This window comes from Haemaphysalis longicornis, unplaced genomic scaffold, assembly GCF_048455015.1.
Source record: "Haemaphysalis longicornis isolate Haplotype H1 unplaced genomic scaffold, Haemaphysalis longicornis Haplotype H1 scaffold_12, whole genome shotgun sequence".
NCBI lineage: Eukaryota > Metazoa > Arthropoda > Arachnida > Ixodida > Ixodidae > Haemaphysalis > Haemaphysalis longicornis.
The window spans coordinates 57,384,189-57,403,963 of NW_027526225.1; the positions used below are offsets into that span (position 1 = coordinate 57,384,189).

The 19,775-nt window shown below is 47.0% G+C and overlaps 1 protein-coding gene across 1 annotated transcript in view; it reads right to left on the reverse strand.

Annotated features, from left to right (window-relative positions):
• Positions 1 to 19,775, reverse strand: part of LOC144161628 (uncharacterized) — a 33,715-nt gene that overhangs the window by 10,045 nt on the left and 3,895 nt on the right. The window contains exons 3-7 of the mRNA XM_077692259.1: positions 19,528 to 19,593; positions 16,550 to 16,615; positions 13,817 to 13,867; positions 5,204 to 5,338; positions 1,929 to 2,209 (exon numbers count right to left, since the gene is read on the reverse strand). Of these exons, the coding sequence (XP_077548385.1) occupies positions 1,929 to 2,209; positions 5,204 to 5,338; positions 13,817 to 13,867; positions 16,550 to 16,615; positions 19,528 to 19,593 (599 nt within the window). The remainder of the gene's footprint in view (positions 1 to 1,928; positions 2,210 to 5,203; positions 5,339 to 13,816; positions 13,868 to 16,549; positions 16,616 to 19,527; positions 19,594 to 19,775) is intronic.

Consider the following 19,775-nt stretch of genomic DNA (forward strand, 5'->3'; position numbering starts at 1 on the left):
TCGGGCGTGAGAAGGGCTAATGCACCCGCTTAAAGGAGTACTGACACGAAATTTCAAAGCTGAGATCCGCTCTAGCAATCAAGTACAACGACAACACAAATAGGTGTCTGTGAATAAATGCATCTTTCTTTCTTTGTAGTTGTGTGTGTGTGTATGATCTCTCTTTCGCGAACATTACCGAACCGCGCAAATTCAACTCTTGCATTCGCACTTTCACATTCTTCCCCTCGGGGAAATGCGGGGAATTTTTTCTGGGTATCTTTTTTAAGTGCAGAGCTTTTAGATGCGACTGCATCTCATTCACTCGCCTTGTCCCTCCATACGGCGTTGTTGTTGTCCGTTCACACCCCTTCCCCATTCTCCTCGCCGCGCGAGCTGCGCTCTCCGCCGCTCACCGCCTCTCCTCTCCGATAGCGAACACTCTCTCGCGAGGGGCATTGTATTCGATTCGATTGGGTTGGCTTGGATTGGATTGGATTTGGATTGAATTGGATTAAAGTGGATTGTGTTGGATTGTGTTGCGTCATTGCCGCGCCACGTTGCGTCATAGCCGCGGTCGTTCCAGCACCGGCCAAAGAAATAAAGAATACATCATACGCGTTCCTCACACGTTTCACGCAATTAGATAATCAGCCCAACGGAAACACCAAGTCAACCCCCAAGATGCGTCGCATCTCTACAGGGTACCCCTCGCGGGAAGGTGGGGTAATTTTTTAGGGGCCGTCTTTGTCGTCGTAGCTCGCTCGCTGGACCCAAGTAGAGCCACACCGCGTTCTGACGTAGCAGCTGTCGTCGCTGCGTAACCCAGAGGCTTCGAAAGCCAAGCGGTTTATACAGTCTTAAGCGCTTGAAACTTGTGAACGGCTGGCGCTTGTCATACATCTCCCCGTTGTTTAGCGCAAAGAAAACTGTAGGTACATTTGAGGCAAAATATACGTAATTAACCGGCAGCCCCCGCGTTCATTTGGTTAGAAAAGCTCGTTGGGTTGGTTTTTTACGATAGTAAGCAGGAAAAAGTGGCAGTGCAAGAAAAAGAAAGAACAGAACTCCCGCTGGCGCAGTTTCAGGCAGGGGGCGCGCGAGCACTGCGAATGCGGGAAATTTGAACTGCTTTGAGTGGTAGCAGGTATCTGATAACGGCGCTACAGCTCATTATGGCGAGTCATTGCTCTGCACTTCCGACAGCTTTAGCATTGAGTGGAACGGCTTTAATTTTTTATTTCTTGCTGACGCCACCGGACCAAGCTCAAGCCTAAATAGCTCTGCTGTTAATAATCATACCAGTTTACATGGTTTCAAGGGGAAACATAACCGGCTGAAGACTCGGGAGCTACCGTCTGTCCATAGCTGCTAGATTCTCGCGAAATACACTTCTTTCTTCCCCGTAATAATATGGTAAATAGCCCAGAGTTCAATGGAATACCGTCTGGGCAGGTAAAGGCATTTGTTTAAAAAGGCAGGACACTGATTAATATTAAAACAAAATTGACGTTTCGGGATCCGTGTGGATCTATACGGATCCCGCGCATCATAACCACGGAAAACAATTTTGCAACGAGGCTCAATCACGAATCACTAGTAATTCAGACAACAAGCAACACAATCAATAGATCATTTGGCACTCTAAACCACGTGCACTTCAGAACTATATACGTCATGCGCTCGACGCTACTTAGGCGCCTGCTGCTTAGCCATCATTCCATTGTGAACAAGAGATTCGTACGGATCCCGAAACATCATTTTTTTTAACATTGGTCATTGTCCTTCCTTTTTGTACAAATATCATATACCGAGATTAACCTGTCGCAAATCTTTACAAAAAAAAAAAAAAACAGTGCTGTTGGGCTAGTTGGTACATACTGAACGTGAGGCTTAGCGCAAAGAAGACGAGGACGGTGCCTGTCTCGTCTGCCACCACAAATCTTTACCTTGAGAAACTCGGCGTAGATGTTGATGGTGTGCCGTCCCACCACAAGGTTCGTGAGTGCAATCCCGTCGAGCCCCGCGCGGCTCACCCACTCGTATGCGAGGTTTACGGACGCCGCCAGGCTCGAGCGGTTCGACCAAAGGCGCAGGTAGGAATTCTCCACGTCCAGAGCCCGGAGGCCCACGATGAGACGGATTCCCGGCGCCGCCAGCGAACGTAGCGCGCGTACCTGCTCGGCAACGGCGGCCGCAGTCAACGCCCCGGGTCCATGGGCACGTGTGGCTGTAGTAGACCAGGGAAATGTTTGCAGTGCGTATAGTTATTAACTGAAACCAAGACATGGAAGACCGCACTTGCAAACTAGCATTTCATTCAGAGCCAGAAGATCGACGAAAAGAGCGCATTCAAAGAACCGCAGAAAATTTCCGTTGGCGTTTCTTTATCATCACCATCATCATCATCGTCGTCATCGTCAACAACCCACTAGGTCTACTGCAGGACGAAGGCCTCTCCCATCGACCTCCAACCGCTCCTGTGCCGCGCAGCTAGAGTCCATTTTTTGCCTCCGAATTTCCTTACTTCGTTCCTCCACAGAGTAAGCGGCCGTCCTCTTTTTCTAGACCAGTTTTTCGGTGTCCACTCTGACACCGGGTGGCGTATTTTAAACGCCTCACTCACGTATTTTTAAACAGAGCCCCCACGTGACATGTTTGCGCGATGCAGAACGGTAATTAAACGCGGTCATTGGCTGCGCCCAAAACCTAAAGCGACCTAAAACATACCAAATCACTATTATTAACGAAAACAAACTGTATATTTGGGTTTAGAAAAAAATATATATATTTAGAAAAAAAGTTAGACAATAAAAAACAACCGAGATAGACCTGCTGGGTCTCGAACCCAAGCTTTCAGCGCCAGTACTCAGTACTCTAAACCTAGGCCACAGAGCCCGAACTGCCTGCTCCTTTTAGCAGGCGCTGAAAAGAATAGCGCGCGCAGTGACATCACACATGTCACGCGGATGCTCTGTGCAGCGAAGCGTTTGGAATCACGCCACCGATTGTCATTTCGCATAGTTACGTGGGCATCCCAAGTCCATGTCTTTTATGATAACTTCTATTCTGTTTTTTTTTTTTCTACATGGAAGGGCATAAAATGTAAGGGTAACGGTATAAAAGGTGTGCAAGGGTACAAAATGTAACGCTAGAAGAGCTGCGGGGAATAACAAGGGGCATCAATTTTTGGTTCCGCAAAGACCACGCAATAGTTTTCTGAAAGAAAATGTGATGGTGTTCGGAGAACTGAAGTAAACAAGGATGTCGTAATACTACCCCTCTGTATTCCCAAGCCTAGCTTATAGGTGGTATACATTAGAGTCTAATTATCGTTCGAGACCTTAGCCCGATGAAAAAGAAAATTTACCCTCAAGTGGCGCTTTTTGCTATCTTACCGGCCTGAACAGTAAGCTCTCCTTGAGGCACGCCCTGCCTTACATTGACTATACCTTTTCTCAATAAACATGGTACAATGATAGCTTAGCTGAGTTTGCAGACATTCGCATGTCGTCCGCAACAAATTAATAACGTTGAATCCCATAAAATGTTCCTTGAAGCGATCTGTAGTCATGATGTAGTGGCGCAGGTAACGGTCGTCGACGCACGCGAAATTAAGCATGCTCCCAGCACGCACACTAAACTGAGCATGTATGCAAACCTGGGCGCGTAGCCTGCATCCAAGAGTGGGCATCATCCCAGTGCATTGAAATTAAAGACGTGTTCAAACGTGCTTGGGCGTGGTTGCCATTCTTAGGGTAAATTCCTTGACGCCACGCACTTCCAAGTTACCATTGATTCGTAACAGAAAATTACGTTGGAGCGCTATTCTACGATGTGACACAAAGCACTACTTGAATATTTGGATTCCTGTGGTCCAGGACCTCCTAAAATTGGCTGTGGCTTGTGACACGCGCGCACACACAAAAAAAAAAATTACACCATCTTCCCGTAGGGGAACCCTGAGTAGTAGGCGAATCAGCCGTGGGGTCGACTGAAGTTTTCAGTTCGTCGTTTCCGTTGACGTTCAGCTTCGCGTACCTTCGTTGTATCAGTAGCTTCTTGACGTAGTTTAAATGAGCGAAGGACATAAGGTGCGTTCGTAGCACATGCTCCCGTCTCGGTTTGTAGCGCAGTGGGAAGAGCGCCACGACCTCCCGTTGCGGCCAGAGAGTCGTGGGATCGAAACAGGGCGCCGCCTATTTCTTTTTATAGTGGACTGTGCTGACGTCAGCCCAAACGCTAACGGGGCTGAAGAGACGCGCATGCGCAGTCAGTGGAGTGCGGACGGCGGACAACGACAACGAGGGAGGGAGATACACAGCCCCGAGCATGAGATGCTTCGCATCTAAAATATGCGCAGCTTGCACTAGTGGTGCAACGGTGGAGAAACAGCAGAGCTGGCGGCCCCTCTCCCTTCGTCGGAGAGCCGGCTGTTGCACCTCCCATTGGCTTCCGAGCCACGCAGCTGAAAGTTCTCCATGACTAGGAGGCTGCGGTTGTTTTTTATCCGCAGCCTTTCACGTCCTTCCCAAAGTGGACCGCGTTAGCACGCGCTGGAACCCGCGGCAAGCGGCTTCGCGAACTCGGCGTCTGCGATCCCCCCTTCAGGCGTGAACGCAAGTTAACTGCCACAGATTACGTCACGCGAGAGATCACGCCACGAACGCTGGGCAGAGTGTTCTTGGAGGTCGAGCTGGACGACGCCGGGCGCTCCTCACGAGGCGCACGTTCACGTGCGCTCGGCTCGGGCTGTCGGCGTCTCATGCGGTCACGGTACTAAAACACCGGGACACTCGTTTTCCAACGCCTCGCGCTAGAACACTGCATTTTTCAGTGGCACGAGACTTACAGCAAAGCTGTATACCTCTACCCCCAAGGGTTTCATCTCCGTGGGCAAAAACGCCAAGGCGCCAAGACCTAAGACGTCGAGCGCTCAGCATCGAAACCGCACTATACACTTCACCATAACGAATTGGAAATCGCATCATACATCGAAACCGCATCATTTAAACCGCATCATAGACTGATACACTGCATGCTTCGCCCCTCCACAGGTTTCACATTAGTGGAGATGGCCCGGTTTTTTTTCCTGGTAACGCTGGCAGCTAAACTAAAAGCTTAAACAGTTCCGCTGTGAACACTGTAAAAAGGTTTGCATTGCATGCCAGTTGCGCAGAGGGAAATGACCACCAAGGAAGGATTCGCAGCAGTGACAACGCACCTCTCCCCGCGGGCCGAATGACTCTCTGCAGGAGGTCGAGCACGTGATCGCCCAGGATCAGGTGGGAGCACTCGTGCAACGGAGGGCCCGCTCGAGCGCCGCCTCCTTGCACCTGGCACAGCAGAGGCCGAGGACCTGCTCGCACAGCGCGCCGCGCCGCACCGTTGAGACAGGCGACAGCATACCATCCTTACTAAGGAAAGTTGAGAAAAGCGCCAAAGCTTTCTCACATCAGAACGGCGTCAAAATTGCTTCGAAACCTTCGCTAAAACTGCGCCCAACCTTCGCTGAAAGTGCGTCCAGTCGATCGTCAAACCTTCAAAAGCAAATCGCAAACGAAGAGCGAACCCATACGACGGGTTTTCGCTAAGTAAAGGCATTTTACGAACGATCGAAATGTATACCGATGCGTGGGAATACTTGAAAAAAATCTGCCGGGGTTTTCCCTCACAGAGATAAGGTATACTACTGTACTCCTTCTTCATGATCGATATGCCTGTGTTGTCTTATCTGAAACCGTTCCTTTTCTCGCGATTTTTCAAGTAACCGTTTTAATTTAATAGAAGACTGGTCTCACGCACGCGCGTTGTGTGTCCAGAGATCTTACCAGCTCTTATCAGCCCAGACATCTTATCAGCCCGGTCGACCAACCGGGCTATGGGGAAATGTATTAGCTTTTTGACGGACGCCACCTGTCCCACTGAGAAAGCTTTCGCTTTAAAAATCCCCACGGTGCTCAAATGTGCTTAAGTGTTACGAAGACGAAAGCATCGGTCCCACTGTACTCGCGCCTGTTTACGAGTTTTAGTCTCCTTGCCTTTTGGCGCGAATTACTCCGATAGGGTTTTTTACTGCAACATCGTGCTTGCATTTCTTCTTTCTTACCTTTCGTTTCCACGTCTTCTGGTGCGAATAGTTTCATCAGGCAGGCTAGGAACACCCTTGTAGGCAGACTAGGAACACCCTATGAACAACCTTCCCTTGTAGTCAGAGTACTGCGCGGCTGGAGTGCCCCTGTTTTAATCACGCCCCGTGACTTTCACGTCTCATGCGGCACACAAAGACTAAGTTTGTTCTACCGCAGGACACATGTGTGAAAATGGCCCCAGTGTAACGCGCTCGGATCCTGCTCTGGAGACTTGAGTTCAAACCCCATACGAACTAAAATGTATTTCTTGCATTTCATTGGCAGCGGGAGCCATTTTCTGTACCGCGAGTCAACTAAAATCAAAACAACATTTTTTTTCTGCGTAATGGGACACTTACAGGAACCCTTCAACACTTTTTTTTTCGAAATATTAACAACGTAGTCAACCAATACACCCAGTATTTAGGTTAGGGGTTAGCAAAGTACCTCAGCCAAAAATTGCTGCTCTATGCCCAAAACATGCTCAAAAGATTTTTCTCTCTTTCCCGCTCTTGCGGTCTTCGACGGCGAGTCTGGGGTGGTTCTCCTAACTGTGGTATCTGTCACCTGTTAGCGTTTTCGGAGAGCATGTCCGCATTTCGGAACCGTTGGAACCTTCCCATATATAACATACGCTCAAAGAGATGGCTGCAGTTTGAGAATACAATAGAGGTATCATACTTGTATGCAATACAGGTACCGTTAGTCATTCAAGAACAAGGTACGCTGATTTATGACCGCGAGAAACCCAGCTATAGACTGGACAAAAGAATCAGAAATTTTTAAGCAAAAAGTAAATTTGAAGTATTCAGCGCAACAGGGGAAGGTAACCGAAGAATTTGGGCATTATCACTTCTCAATAGGGATAACATATGTAACTTGGAAGGAAAGAAATTCTGTGCAGCTTAGTTTTCCGAAAACAACGCATGCGTAGCATGCATGAGCACATATATATCATACAAGGAACCGTATTCATAGAATGCCGCAGGTGTATTGCAATGGAGGTGTTAAACAATAACTTGAGGCTTCTTCAGTATTTAGGTGCACCGAGAGGAGAAATTCGGCCAGAAGGTCTAAGAATATAGCTGGGATATTGTATCTGAAGGTGATGTAAAGGAACTTTGTGAGAAGGTGGGTCAGTGTGGATGTCGGGGGCATCAAAATGAGCGCCAAATATGAAATTGACACGACCTCGAAGGGAAAGTTCTCGAGACTTCTCGACGCTTACCCGGCAAGTATAACTTCTTTAATAACTAAATACTGAGGCATGCTCGTGTACACGTACGCATGTTGGTCTCACCGACTTGTCAACAGTACATAGACCGGAAAGTTGCTAAATGGCCGACGTTGTGCTGGTTATACATGTCTCTATCATGTTTGTCTCTTTTTTAGCGCTTCTCCGCAACTATCGCGTAACTTTTCCACACAGTACAAACACAGAGGTAGTTGTACCTGGTCCATACACCTTGGTAGGAACTGGCAAGGCCATGAGACCAGCTGGCGGACTGCCTCGAGTGCCAGCTACGCCGGTGTCAACGCCGCCGGATTCGATGCTCTTGACCCCGCCACGGCCGCGTCTCGCGTAACTTGTGGCCGTCGTTTCCTTGTTGCCGGCTCGAGGTCGTTTGCTCAACACTCCGTCGCTTGGAGGGAGCGATACAGTCCCTACAAGAGGAACAATAAAAGCTCTTTCCCATTGGTTGGTACGCATCCCTTGCCGAATGAGATGTGTGGCTGGCTTCGGGCAAAATGTGTTTGTGCGTACAAGCACGTCCTGACCGTATCATGCCGGTACTGACCATTTCGGTGACGGTTCAACATGGTAATAATCCCATCAATGTCATTAGCAACGTCATTAGCATTACCCGAACCATCTATGTGCTTCTGGGGTTTATTGATAGGCCTGGTAAATAGTCCTGATTGCAGCATACAAGCGACATTGAAAAGTAAGGCGCGTGAGACTGCAACGAATACTTGCAACAGTACAAGACGTTCGGTACGAAATGTTGCTGGACCCCGAAAGAAAACGTTTTCAACGAGCGCGTTAATTCTTGGTACATGATTCTCGGCGTGATCGCCATCGCCAGTTTGTAGTGATGATCCAGAAATAACCATTCGCAAGAGCGTTCGGTGAGAAATTGTGCTTGGCCCGAAGAAAACGTTTTTAACGAGCGCGTAAACTCCTGGTACCCGATTCTCAGCGTGATCACCATCGCAATTTTATAGTAATGATCCGGAAATAACCATCCGCAAGAGTCGACCCTTGAGGAAGAAGACTTCCCGTGCTGTCCATCATGCCTATACATTACGGTTATTTTTAAGCGGAATGTATCGTAAGTTCTAAAGCTACAAGCAGATGGGTCGTTTTATTATATAATGTAGTGCCTGCCTGGATCCAAGCCCACAATTTCTTTGACCAACCCTGGGTTCGCACGTCACTGCATCGATGTCATCATTACCGTGCTCATTATGACCAGACCCTTAGCAATATTATCGGCAGAAACTACGCGTCATCACAATTCTCTTCGCCATGAAAGACAGCCGTTATGTTAGCGATCCGTTACCGCGACTGGAATCCCATAAGGTTTGGGCTTAATGAATAGACAACAGATTTTCGAGACTATAGTCCTTGTTGGGTTATTTAAACCCGAAATGTTTGGTCTGCTCGTCTATGTACAATCATAGACAAATGAAAGGCGAACATGAAAATATGAACCAGAACACGCAAAATTGAAAAATACTGTTCATGGAGGTCCAGTAATGGCGCGGTATCGGTATATTTGGAAAGCCATATTTCCAATCTTTGTCACTGTAATTAAGCCACACGCCAATGCGACTTTCACGGAAAAAAATCGCGCTATTTATGTGTTCGGGTAAATATTTCCGTATTCGTGTGTCATTTGTTCATGTCCGCCCGCCCGCCCGCCCGCCCGTCCGTCCGTCTGTCTGTCTGTCTGTCTGTCTGTCTGTCTGTCTGTCTGTCTGTCTGTCTGTCTGTCTGTCTGTCTGTCTGTCTGTCTGTCTGTCTGTCTGTCTGTCTGTCTGTCCCTCGATTCAGCCTTCTGGCCAAAGTGAACAGAATACTTGAAAGACAGCTTTATATACGCAAAACCTTTCCGAACAACCAAATCTGGAAACACACTTTATACTAGAAAACAATAGGCATATTTGAGGCAATTGTGCTGCTGAGCACAAGGACGCGGGTTCGATTCCCGACCGCGGCGGACAATATTCTGATGGGGGCGAAAAGCAAAAACGCCCGTGTGTTCGAGATTTTGGCGCACGTTAAATATCCCCAGGTGGCCACAATTAATCCGGAGCCCTCCACTACGACGCGCCTCATCGCCTGTGAAGCGTTGACGCGTTAAAATTTACAATCAATGAAATCAATATTTGAGGCAAAACATCAATACACAAGTGATAATCGCAGGGTTTATTTATTTAAAATGGCGTGGCTGCTTACATTTTACGATAAACAATGTTTTTCACCCGACAATACAAAAAGCGCTCCCGCGAGCCTGGACCTCGTGGCAACAGTAATAAAAAAATCCAGTAGATGGCGCGACCACTGGAATGTGGGAGAATTGAATAGACTTTAGCAAACTGTTCTGTGTTTATCGTGGGATGGTTGAAAGGGAGGGAAGAGCATAAAAGGGGGGGGGGGGGAAGAAGGGAGACATTTTTGTTGCAGATGCGGCAGAAGACTGTCGTCTGTCGACGACATTTGCAGTGAAGTGAGCTGGTACGCGGCCATTGTGAAAAGGAAAGTGCAAACTGCATATTTATTGCGAAATTTTTCAGAAGCGCCGTTATGCATTATTGCCCATCTCAACGTCTCATGCACTAAATTGCGCTCATTGTAGTACATTGCTCCCACTTCCCTTTGAAGTGACCTGACCAAACTGACGTTTAAAAAGCCATTTCTATGCTAGGTCCGATTTTAAATCTCCCCTGTCCGACACAAAAAAAGTTGTGCATGCACATAAGCTTCTTACGGATATTAACTCAGAAAAAATAGGCCGCCATTCTCATAACTCCCGTTCACCTGACAGTATATAGAGAATACAAAGGAAGAGAGGAACGCTGTTTGTAACATATCACGAATTGTGTATTCCGTTCTCTTCTTTGTACGCACTTTTGCCGGAAGTTGTGGACAGCTTCCTGTACAGCTCAGACGGCGTGACCTCGTCAGGTCTTTTCGAGGCTGTCGCGGTGACCTCCGGCTTGCCCCGCCGTGTAAGGGGTGAGCTTTTAGTTACAACGCTGCCCTTAAGTGATGCGCCTGCCGTTGGTGGAAACGACGTTTCTGTCTTTCGGAAGATGGCGAACTCTGAAGCAAAGAAAGAAAAAAAAACTTTACCGTCACTTCCTAAAGAAAGTTTACAGAAGTGCGAAAGGTTTCCCACATCAAAACGGCGTCGAAATTGCGTGAAAACATTCGCTAGAAGTGCGTCCAGCCTTCGCTGAAAGTGCGGCCAATCGATCGTGAAACCTTCAAAGGTCGAAATCTCAAACGAAGATCGAACCCATGCGACGATTCTTCGCGCACTAGGTAAACGCATCTCGACCTAAATGAATACCGATGCGTGGTTTATGAGATAAAGGTATACTACTGGGGCGGTATTCCCGTGTTTTGTCACTTTTGTGTCCCTTTCAAAAGTGTCCCTTTCGAGCGAGCCCTGATTGGCTACAAGCGAACACCCGGATGTGACGCCATGCAAGCACGGCGGAGCTATGAGCCGTGGCTACTCGGAGCAGACGATTTGGAGCAGACGATTTTTCGTCGCCTTATTGTTGATTCGCTCGCGGAACAATAAACACATAAAATATACTCTGATGCGGTTTGAGTTCTTTAAAATGCGTTTGCAAGAACAGTTACGGTATTTGAATCAAAGGCCCACTGCTTAACCGGAAGTACGTCACGATGAAAGGGACGCAAAAGGGACGTTTTCAAAAGGGACAGTTACGAGAATACCGCCCCTGTACTCCTACTTCATGATCGATGCGTGTATTGTCTTATCTGGAATTGTGTATTGTCTTATCGTTTCTTTTTCGCGATTTTTAATTAACCATTTTGACATATTGAAAGCCCGGATTCACGCGCGCACCGTGTGTCCAGAGCTTTTTTGTCGGCGAACGGGCCTATGGGGAAATGCATTAGTTTTTTGACAGAATTTTATTTGTCCCACTGCAGAAGCTTCAGCTTTAAAAGGCGGGAATGTCACGTTAAATCCGGCTTCATAACGTTCTTTAAAATGTCAGCGATTACAGGGCCGCAGTAAAGCTCAAAGCGGCCTCACCGCTACGAAGCCACACACAAAATGTAAGCCGAAACGTTGCGGAGAGCTACGAATACAATTAGAAATCCTAAAAGATCAACTCTGTGGCCCAGAAAAGGTAGTCAGAATAACACTACGAAGTGTCTAACAGTAATTACGGCTTGAAAAGCTGCTGAATTGATTATTTTCCAAGGCAGAGGTGGCTTGTTTAGCGTGTTAAATTTCCCCATAACGAAAAGCAGCATGACTCTTTCATGGCTGCCGTAAAGTATATACCTCAGCAATAGTTCACTCGAGCTTTAGCCGTCATATTTACGAGCTTCTACACATTTAACCTTTATGAAGTGTCCATTTCCCTCTCTCTCCCGAGTTTATTCCCTCCTGGCCATCCACGCAGAGTAGCATGTAAGCGACATGCCGGCAGACCTCTCTCTCTGCTTTCCTCCAATAAAGAACTTTCTCTTTCTCTATATACACACTTAGCCCACAAGCTTGCTTAGCTCTGGTCCTTGCCCTGGGAGCTCATTTTTGTTCGTAGAAGAAACCTTAAAGATAAATTGTGTTCTCTCTGCAGGAAGTCAGTTGCTGCATTCCCAAGTCGCTTCCGGCGTAAACGCACGCTTGATTGGAACTTATATGAGTTTGTATTCAGCAAAACCACACACACTTCAATGAGCCTCGTAGTTTCAGTGGGCCCTACAATAAATATTTCTATGATCCGGCCGGTGCTCGCCTATTTAATGATAATATAGCGCACCTAAACCTCTTAACGTATGATCCACCAAAGAGCGGTTGCCTGATGATAGTAAGTATAGGGCTTCTTCTAAACATGACGAATGCAAGCCTCACCGTTGGAATGCCGCATCAATTCGTCAGCTGGAAGGGAAATAACAGGAAACTGCTTAAATGCAGCTTGGTATAAGACGATAAGACGACTAAACAAGAGGAAAAAATTGACGATGTCTACACATATGTGAAGACGGACCAGCCTTGACTTGACGAAGGTCAGTACAACTACTGGCAATGACATGTGATGCGCAGGTAGTAGCACACACTTAATAAGTGTGCTATTGTCTACAGTGGCCGCACATGTACTTAATAGTAGCTCATCGTGGTCAAGTTAGGCACACATATCTTTATTGCTCTTTTTAACCCCCGTCGCCTATTTATGGTGACGTTTACCAAAAAAAAAAGAAAGCATACATTGTTAGGGTTGCTTCACATATCATAAATTCTTTTCAGTTGAGGATAAACGAAACGATAAGTGCCTCTAGACTAATATAAGGATCGACAAGATAAACGACAGAGCAACATTTCCACCAAGAAAATTGCATCTACGGTGTACAAAATAAAAGAACTCGTTTCCCGCACTCGCTGCAATCTGATACGTATGCAGAGTACAATGAGCAGGCAAGAGAGGAATGAAGCTTTTGTGTAATACGCACCGTATCGTCGCATCTCGTAAGCGCTGGGCAGGTCGTCCGCGTCGTCTGTGAAAAACAAAGCTATATAATTTGAAGCTTGATAATTTCACTCCGATTTAGACCACCAAGGGGCAACGTTGGCGAGCTGCAAGCCACGTTGCCATTCTTCATACACTGCGTTTTATATATTGCCAGGTTTGTAGAACGAAATGCTATCGTGTAAACAGTTACCTCATACTTCAAACTGAAATACACGCTGTAAAAAGATTCTCGGCAGAGGAAACTGGACACGTGGGTTAGTTTTACGAGCTTAAAGGCATAAAATATTGTTCCTAGAGGATGAAGAAGGGAGCCACGGAACATGGCGCTATGGTTTCAGCTTACGACGACGAAGATGCTGAGGGTGCGAGCAGCCAACGGGGGTCTCATAGCGGCCACGTAAATACAATAAATAGAATGTTCGCCCACATCATGGTTCATGCCTTTGTGCTCCCGCCACGTAACAACATAGCAGGCTTGCTTCGGCGATTGAAAGGTCTTCAAGACCATAAAACAGTCTGGATTCAAAGTAGGATGTTTAACTAGCCGAAGTACCACCTGGGCTACCAGAGGGCGAGAACAAACTTCGTTCTCAGGAGGACCTCGGTCAAGGTCATGAGTTCAGTCTTCAATTCACCGGGTTCACAAATGCCGAAGAATGTTCGTGCAGATGCGGTGCACAAGTTCACAGAGAGCTACGTAGCGCGTTAGTAGAGGGCTCCGGACTAATTTGGACCACATAGGATCTTCAACGCGCACCAAAATCTCGTCACATGGGCGTTTTCCCTTTTCGCTTCCATTTGAAAAGCAGCTTTGTGGCTTTGTTTGTATCATCTGTTTGTAGCATGTAGCAGTGTTTGTAGCATGTGAATGATTTTCCGAGATCCATACCGAGCAGCTGTAATGAGGTATTTGAAAATTAAAAAAGTGTATCGAGCAAAATAAAATGGAGCATTGAACTCACTGTAGGCCATATTGTTGTCGTCGTCGTCGTCGTCGTACTCGGTCTGCGAGTCTGCGCACGGATGAAACGGCTATTACATACGATAATTATTCATAAGCGCATGGTGCCTCCCACAGAAACAAATTAGTTGTCTGCGTTGGGTACTATTCTGATCTGCATTGGGTACTAAGACTAACCTTCGGTATATGTTTTGCCGCTCGAAACAGGCACACATTCCTCGTATACGAGTGAGGGCATTTATCAGTGCCCCACAACGACGCTCCGATCCTGCAACGACGCTCTCTGGAAGTATCGGATGATCAGGTTTGCGCTTGACATTATGACAATTGAAATTTTGCTGCTATAAACAGTACGAAAAATACCAATCACTGAAGTACTTATTAGAGTCAATACATATATAGTGACGCCTCCTTAGGGGCATGGGCGTCGGCAGGGAGGTGCAAAAAATCACTTGCCCCCTCCAGGCCGAACCAGCCCAATTGGCCTTTTCCGTCTCCCTATTACCCCCCAGTACAATGGGTTTGCCCCCCTCTAGACAAAATCCTGCGACAAATTGCTTCTCGGAACTATCTCAGTTTGATTATCGAATGGTTTGTAGTGTGGCTTCATTGTGTTAAGCAGCAAATGGAAATGTCTTGCCGCGAAAACAAAAGCGTCTCTGTTTGCATAAAAGAGTATTTATATTACAGAAAGTAGCATAATGAAGGCGCAGCTGTCTCCTGGCAAATCGCTTGCGTAAGTCCCCTCTCTTGTGCGTTTATATATATAGTCTTTGACAGCAGCGTCGTCCACTCGAAAGAAATGTAAACTGAACCTTACTCAATTCCAGTATGTTAAACCAATATTCAGAGTGTCTCCCAAAATTTTTAGTACGTTTGAGTTGATTAGGTTATTTTAAAAGATATGCTGCATGAAATCGCATAAAATGATTAAATAAATATCGGTTTTCTTTTGTCGAATTAACTTTTGTTTCACGTGAGCGGCGTTTATCTCATTTCTGCTATCAACATTATTCGGGGCGAAGTCCCTGACGCGTTTGGGCTGTAGGCGCCTCCTGTCGTCGTAATCGTCGTTTCATGTATACATATAGTCAGGGCCGTACCCAGAAATTTTTTTCGGGGGGGGTTATGAATTTTGGGAAGGGGGTATTTTTGCTGAAAGCAACAGTAAGTATTGTTTACGTGCTGCCTGGAAAAGATTTCGGGAGGGGTTCGAACCCCCAAACCCCCCCTCTGGGTACGGCCCTGCATATAGTCACGGTACACTCTAAATTTTTTCACGTTTAGCAAGCGTGAGTGTCTACTATGTTTTGCACGCTTGTTCCAAGCTGACAAGCCTTCACGCTTAAAAATCACGCTTCCTAAGCACGACTCGGGGGATGCGTAACGCTGGCGAAGCGTGAGTAAAGGATATTTTTTGCACGCTTGCTTTAGGCGTGGTGAACTTTCACGCTAAGCGCTCACGCTTGCCATCCGTGACTGGCGACCTTCCTAAGGCTTACTGAAGGTAAAAAAGAGTATTTGTACTTACCTTATGCGGCATTCTCCAGCTGTATATAAGAAGCCTCTCCGACCACCAGAAATCATTTAAAAAGAAAGCCGAAAGAAGGCAATAGTTGCTGTGCCTTATTTATGGTCTTGGTAGCTTGGAGCCCCCACCAAGCCCATAAACACGGCAGAGCAAACACTATCTTATTTCAGCTTTACACACTGCTGGAGAATGCCGCATCAGGTAAGTACAAATCCTCTTTTTCACCTTCATAAGCGTGAAGAAGGTCGGATGGAGCGTGTCTCACGCTTACTACGCGTGACCAATTTTAGAGTCGTTTTTCAAAGCCTCGCACTAGAACGTTTCATCTCCGTGAGCGAAAATGCGTACTAAAAGAACCCACGGGGACCCTCGTTTTCCAATGCCTCGCGCTAGAACGCTTCGCGCTTCAAAGACACGAGACTTTTACAGCCTCCCAGCGGTTTCATCTCCGTGGGTAAAAACGCCAAGGCGCCAATAATACACTTATACACCGCATGCTTCGACCCTCCCCAGGTTTCACGTTAGTGGAGATGGCCCGGGATTTTTTCTGTATAGTTAGCCAGCCACTCAGTTTATTTGATCATCCATACACCCGCGACGTGAGTCTTCCAAGCTAAAGGCATAGACGCTCACGTGTGAAATTGAAAGTCGTTTCACAAAGCCGAATGGAATAGGGGTCCCAGAGATTGGTTTTTTTTTCTTGGGGAGGGGGGGGGGGGGGAGCGATTTTTTTTTGGTGGGGGTGAATAAAGAACCGCTCCCATCCTTGCGCCAATTCTGTGGAGGAGGTGATAACCATGCAGGCGTGTGCGCGTATGTGGTGTAACGCGCTTGCGCACAAATCAGCGACACAGTGGTTTTTGGCGCCCCTTATGGTGCAACGGCTGGCTAGAGCCTGCATTTCTGACGGTCACAACACGTTTGCGGCCTCGCACAAGTGGGATATTGAACCTCACGAAAGTGGAATGCTTAAAAAACAAAACAAAAAAAAAAGCGACCGCCCCCCCCCCCTTCCCCCCCCCCCCCTCCTTGGGACCGCCACTGGGTGAATGCGAGCGCAGGCACGCGAGTAGATGCTTGGTTACGCATGACGACGGGCTTCGAAGGAAGAACGCAGCTATTTTAATTCGTCCTAGTTTAATTACGTCACAAAGAAATAAGATGGCAGTAACAAATATATATGTGGCTGTAGAACTTGCTCACCTATGGTTGAAGCGCCACTTATGTGATGCGTGGTTCCCTTCCATCCTTTCCAAGCCCGTCGCTGCTCTGCAAACGCATGGCATGCAGTTATAGTGCACTACGCCAGTAACAACGAAACCTCAAGTTCTTAGTATGTGCTCCAAGAAGTAAAAATTCTGAGTAAGAACAAGGCTGTATTTTCGCACAAGGCGCTGCCAAGAATTTTGTCTTCTTAGTCTCAATGCGAAAGGATCAAAATCTGCCATTCCTGGCTCATGGAATGGTTAGGGAGGTGCATAAACTGAGAGGCTCTTAGTCATAGTAACACGGAACAACAAAAAAGGAGGGGGAGGAAGAAGAAGACGAAGAAGAAAAAGAAGAAGAAGAAGAAGAATGGGAGGAGAAGAAGGTGGGGAGGAGGAGAAGGAGGAGCATAAAAGAAGAAGAAGAGGAAGACGAAGAAGAAGAAGGAGAGGAGGAGCAGGAGGAAGAGGAGGAGTAGGAGGACGCATGATTTCTTCAGGCGCAGCGCCGAGCTTCCATGTCATCTGACGCTAAGTGCTGGAGCAGCAGTCAACAGAGATACAGACCGCTATGGTGGCGCCCACATACCGACATATCCGTTTGACATATCCATTTGCTTTCGCGTAGAAATGATAAGGAGTGCTCAGGTGTCCTAGTACCTTTTTCTACAGTGCAACGAGACCTCTAGAGCGCGTAAAACACGGTGTAATGGGATTCAAAGGCGTGCAGCTTGCCCTACGATATCCCCGCACCACTCCACCCTCCCGAGGCTGCCCTGGGTGTGCGAACAATATGAACTACTCTAATCGCGCAATATACTCGAAGTCAACAATTTTCCGTCTAGTTTGATAACATGGGACTGCACGATATGACCAATATGCGTTCGTGTCTATAAGCGTAATCTTACATTAAAGGGGCCCTAATATGTCCCGATTTCAAGCGCGCCAAATACGCGCTCGTTTCTTCCCTTAGTTACAAGGGAAGCCTTGCCACTATTTAACGGAGCTTTGACGTAGCTTTTAAATGCGAATGCATTTCTTAGTCGGGGGTTGTCGTGCTCCGTCGGCGTGCGCCCGCAGGTGTACCTTGCGCGAGAGAACACGAGATGCCGCGAGCAAGCTCGCCTTCTTCTTCTTCTCTACTTCCTCCTCGTTCAAAGCGCGTGCAAGTTCCTATTTCTCCTCCTCTGCTTTTAAATGCGAACGCATTTCTTAGTCGGGGGTTGTCGTGCTCCGTCGGCGTGCGCCCGCAGGTGTTATCTCTCCGCGCTCCTCCTCGCCCCTAGCAACAGCTGTGGCGCGCCTAGCAACCGGAGCAGGTGGTAGCTCGGGCGGGAGTAGCGGAGGGCAAGGGGAGAGGAGGAGCGCGCTCGGGCGTGTGAGGGCGCTCGCATCGCGGAGCTCGGCGGGCTCTCTCTCCTCTCCGCGTACCCTCTCTCCGCTCGCTGCGCTCGGAATCTATATAATGCAGTGGAGCGCGCGCCTGGCGCCTTGATAGCGATTCTTCATTAAGTACGCCATTAATAATAATTACTCGCACCGCACTCATCGGTGCACCCAATGCATTCGCATTTCCGCACGATCCCCTTCGGGGAGGTGGGGGGATTTTTTTTTTTGCTTCCGACGTAGTCGTCAGAAGCAAACACCGACACCCTCTTACACGCGAAATTTTGGAAGCGAAAACCATCGCTGATTTGGGGGATCGTTGCGTTTCGTAACCGCCGGTAGCCCTCGGGGCCGAAGAGTTTAGATTTTTTAATGTCAAACCCGTGAATTGTTGTCCGGAGCGTGCGTCCTTCGCGCATGCGTTTTCTGTTTGCCCTTGCGTGCATTTGGCAACTTCATGTTTGTAAAGGTTTTATCGTTTTTTATCGGTGTACTTGAATTGTGATAGTTTTATCGTTTTCTGTCAATGGTAAACTTCTGCGCCATTTTATTTGTGTGTGATATTTACTACACCCTGGTTGGTTCAAATGAGGCATGTTAGCTGATAAAAGCACTATATATGTGGTGGTTGGATTTTTTTTTGTGTCATTAAAGTTGGAAGTTAGCGCTCTGTGTGTCGCCTTCTGTGTTTCTGTCCCTCTTCTTGTGCTGCGCTACGATACTTCGCTATGCACCAGCTCGCCCAAACCAATACTCTGCTGAACTTAATGCTGCCGCTGGAACCCATGACGCCAGGGCCCATTTGCCCGTACATATAAGTTCCCGATTAAGTTCCCGCTTACGAATAAGACGCCAATAAGTCGAAGTCGGCCATGGCAAATAAGCCAGTTGCCAGAAAACCCGACGGAAATCCTACGTTAACCGAGCGTTTGTACCAGTTTCGGGCAAACGACTTATTACCTATAGACAGCGCTAAAGTCATAGTTGAGAACTTATTCCCACACTTATTGCGTTTGGGCAAACGGGCCCAGATTTTTTTTCTTGCAGGTATCTTACCTTTCTTGATACCGCTTTAGAACAAGACAATATGGCCTTCCTTATTTATTGTGCAATCTACTCTACTGCGCCTTTTATTATTAGAAGAGCATTGCTGTAGGCAGTGACGCCGATGCCTTGTGTCTTTAATGCGCCGATCGTTTCCTACCCCCAAAACTATATTTACAAGTATACGGTACGTTCCTCCGGTACTGGTCATTCGGAAATTTGTTTGGCATAGCTCAAAGTGCCTTTTTTATATTCGCGTTCCTTCCGCTTTTGCTATTTCGTGCAAAAGATGGATAAGATTAACCTTTCCGAATTCCCTGCACCATTTTGTTTTTTTTTTCTAAAGTTTGTTCTCCTAGTTTCTTTTACATTTCTTCACATCCTCCTGCAGATTATATTAATTTGCAATATAACAATATAAATATATTAACACAGCCATTGTTGGGCGCAAGAAAATGAGTGAACTTTTCATTCCGTGGGCAGCCGATGAAAAATGCTTTCGCATAAAGGTACCTAGAACGAGACGCCAGGGTACGTTGTACCGACCTGGTCTTTTCGGAGACTTCAGGTCTACGTCTCCATTGCTGATGGCTTCGGCATTGATGTCAGAATCTGTAATGAAGGCGAAATGTTTGACAATATATAATGACAACAATGTTTGACAATATATAATGTCAAACATTGTCAGACAATATATTGTCAGACAATATAATTGTCAATAATATATTGTCAGACAATAATATATTGTCAGACAATATATTGTCAGACAATATATAATGTCAAACAATTATGTT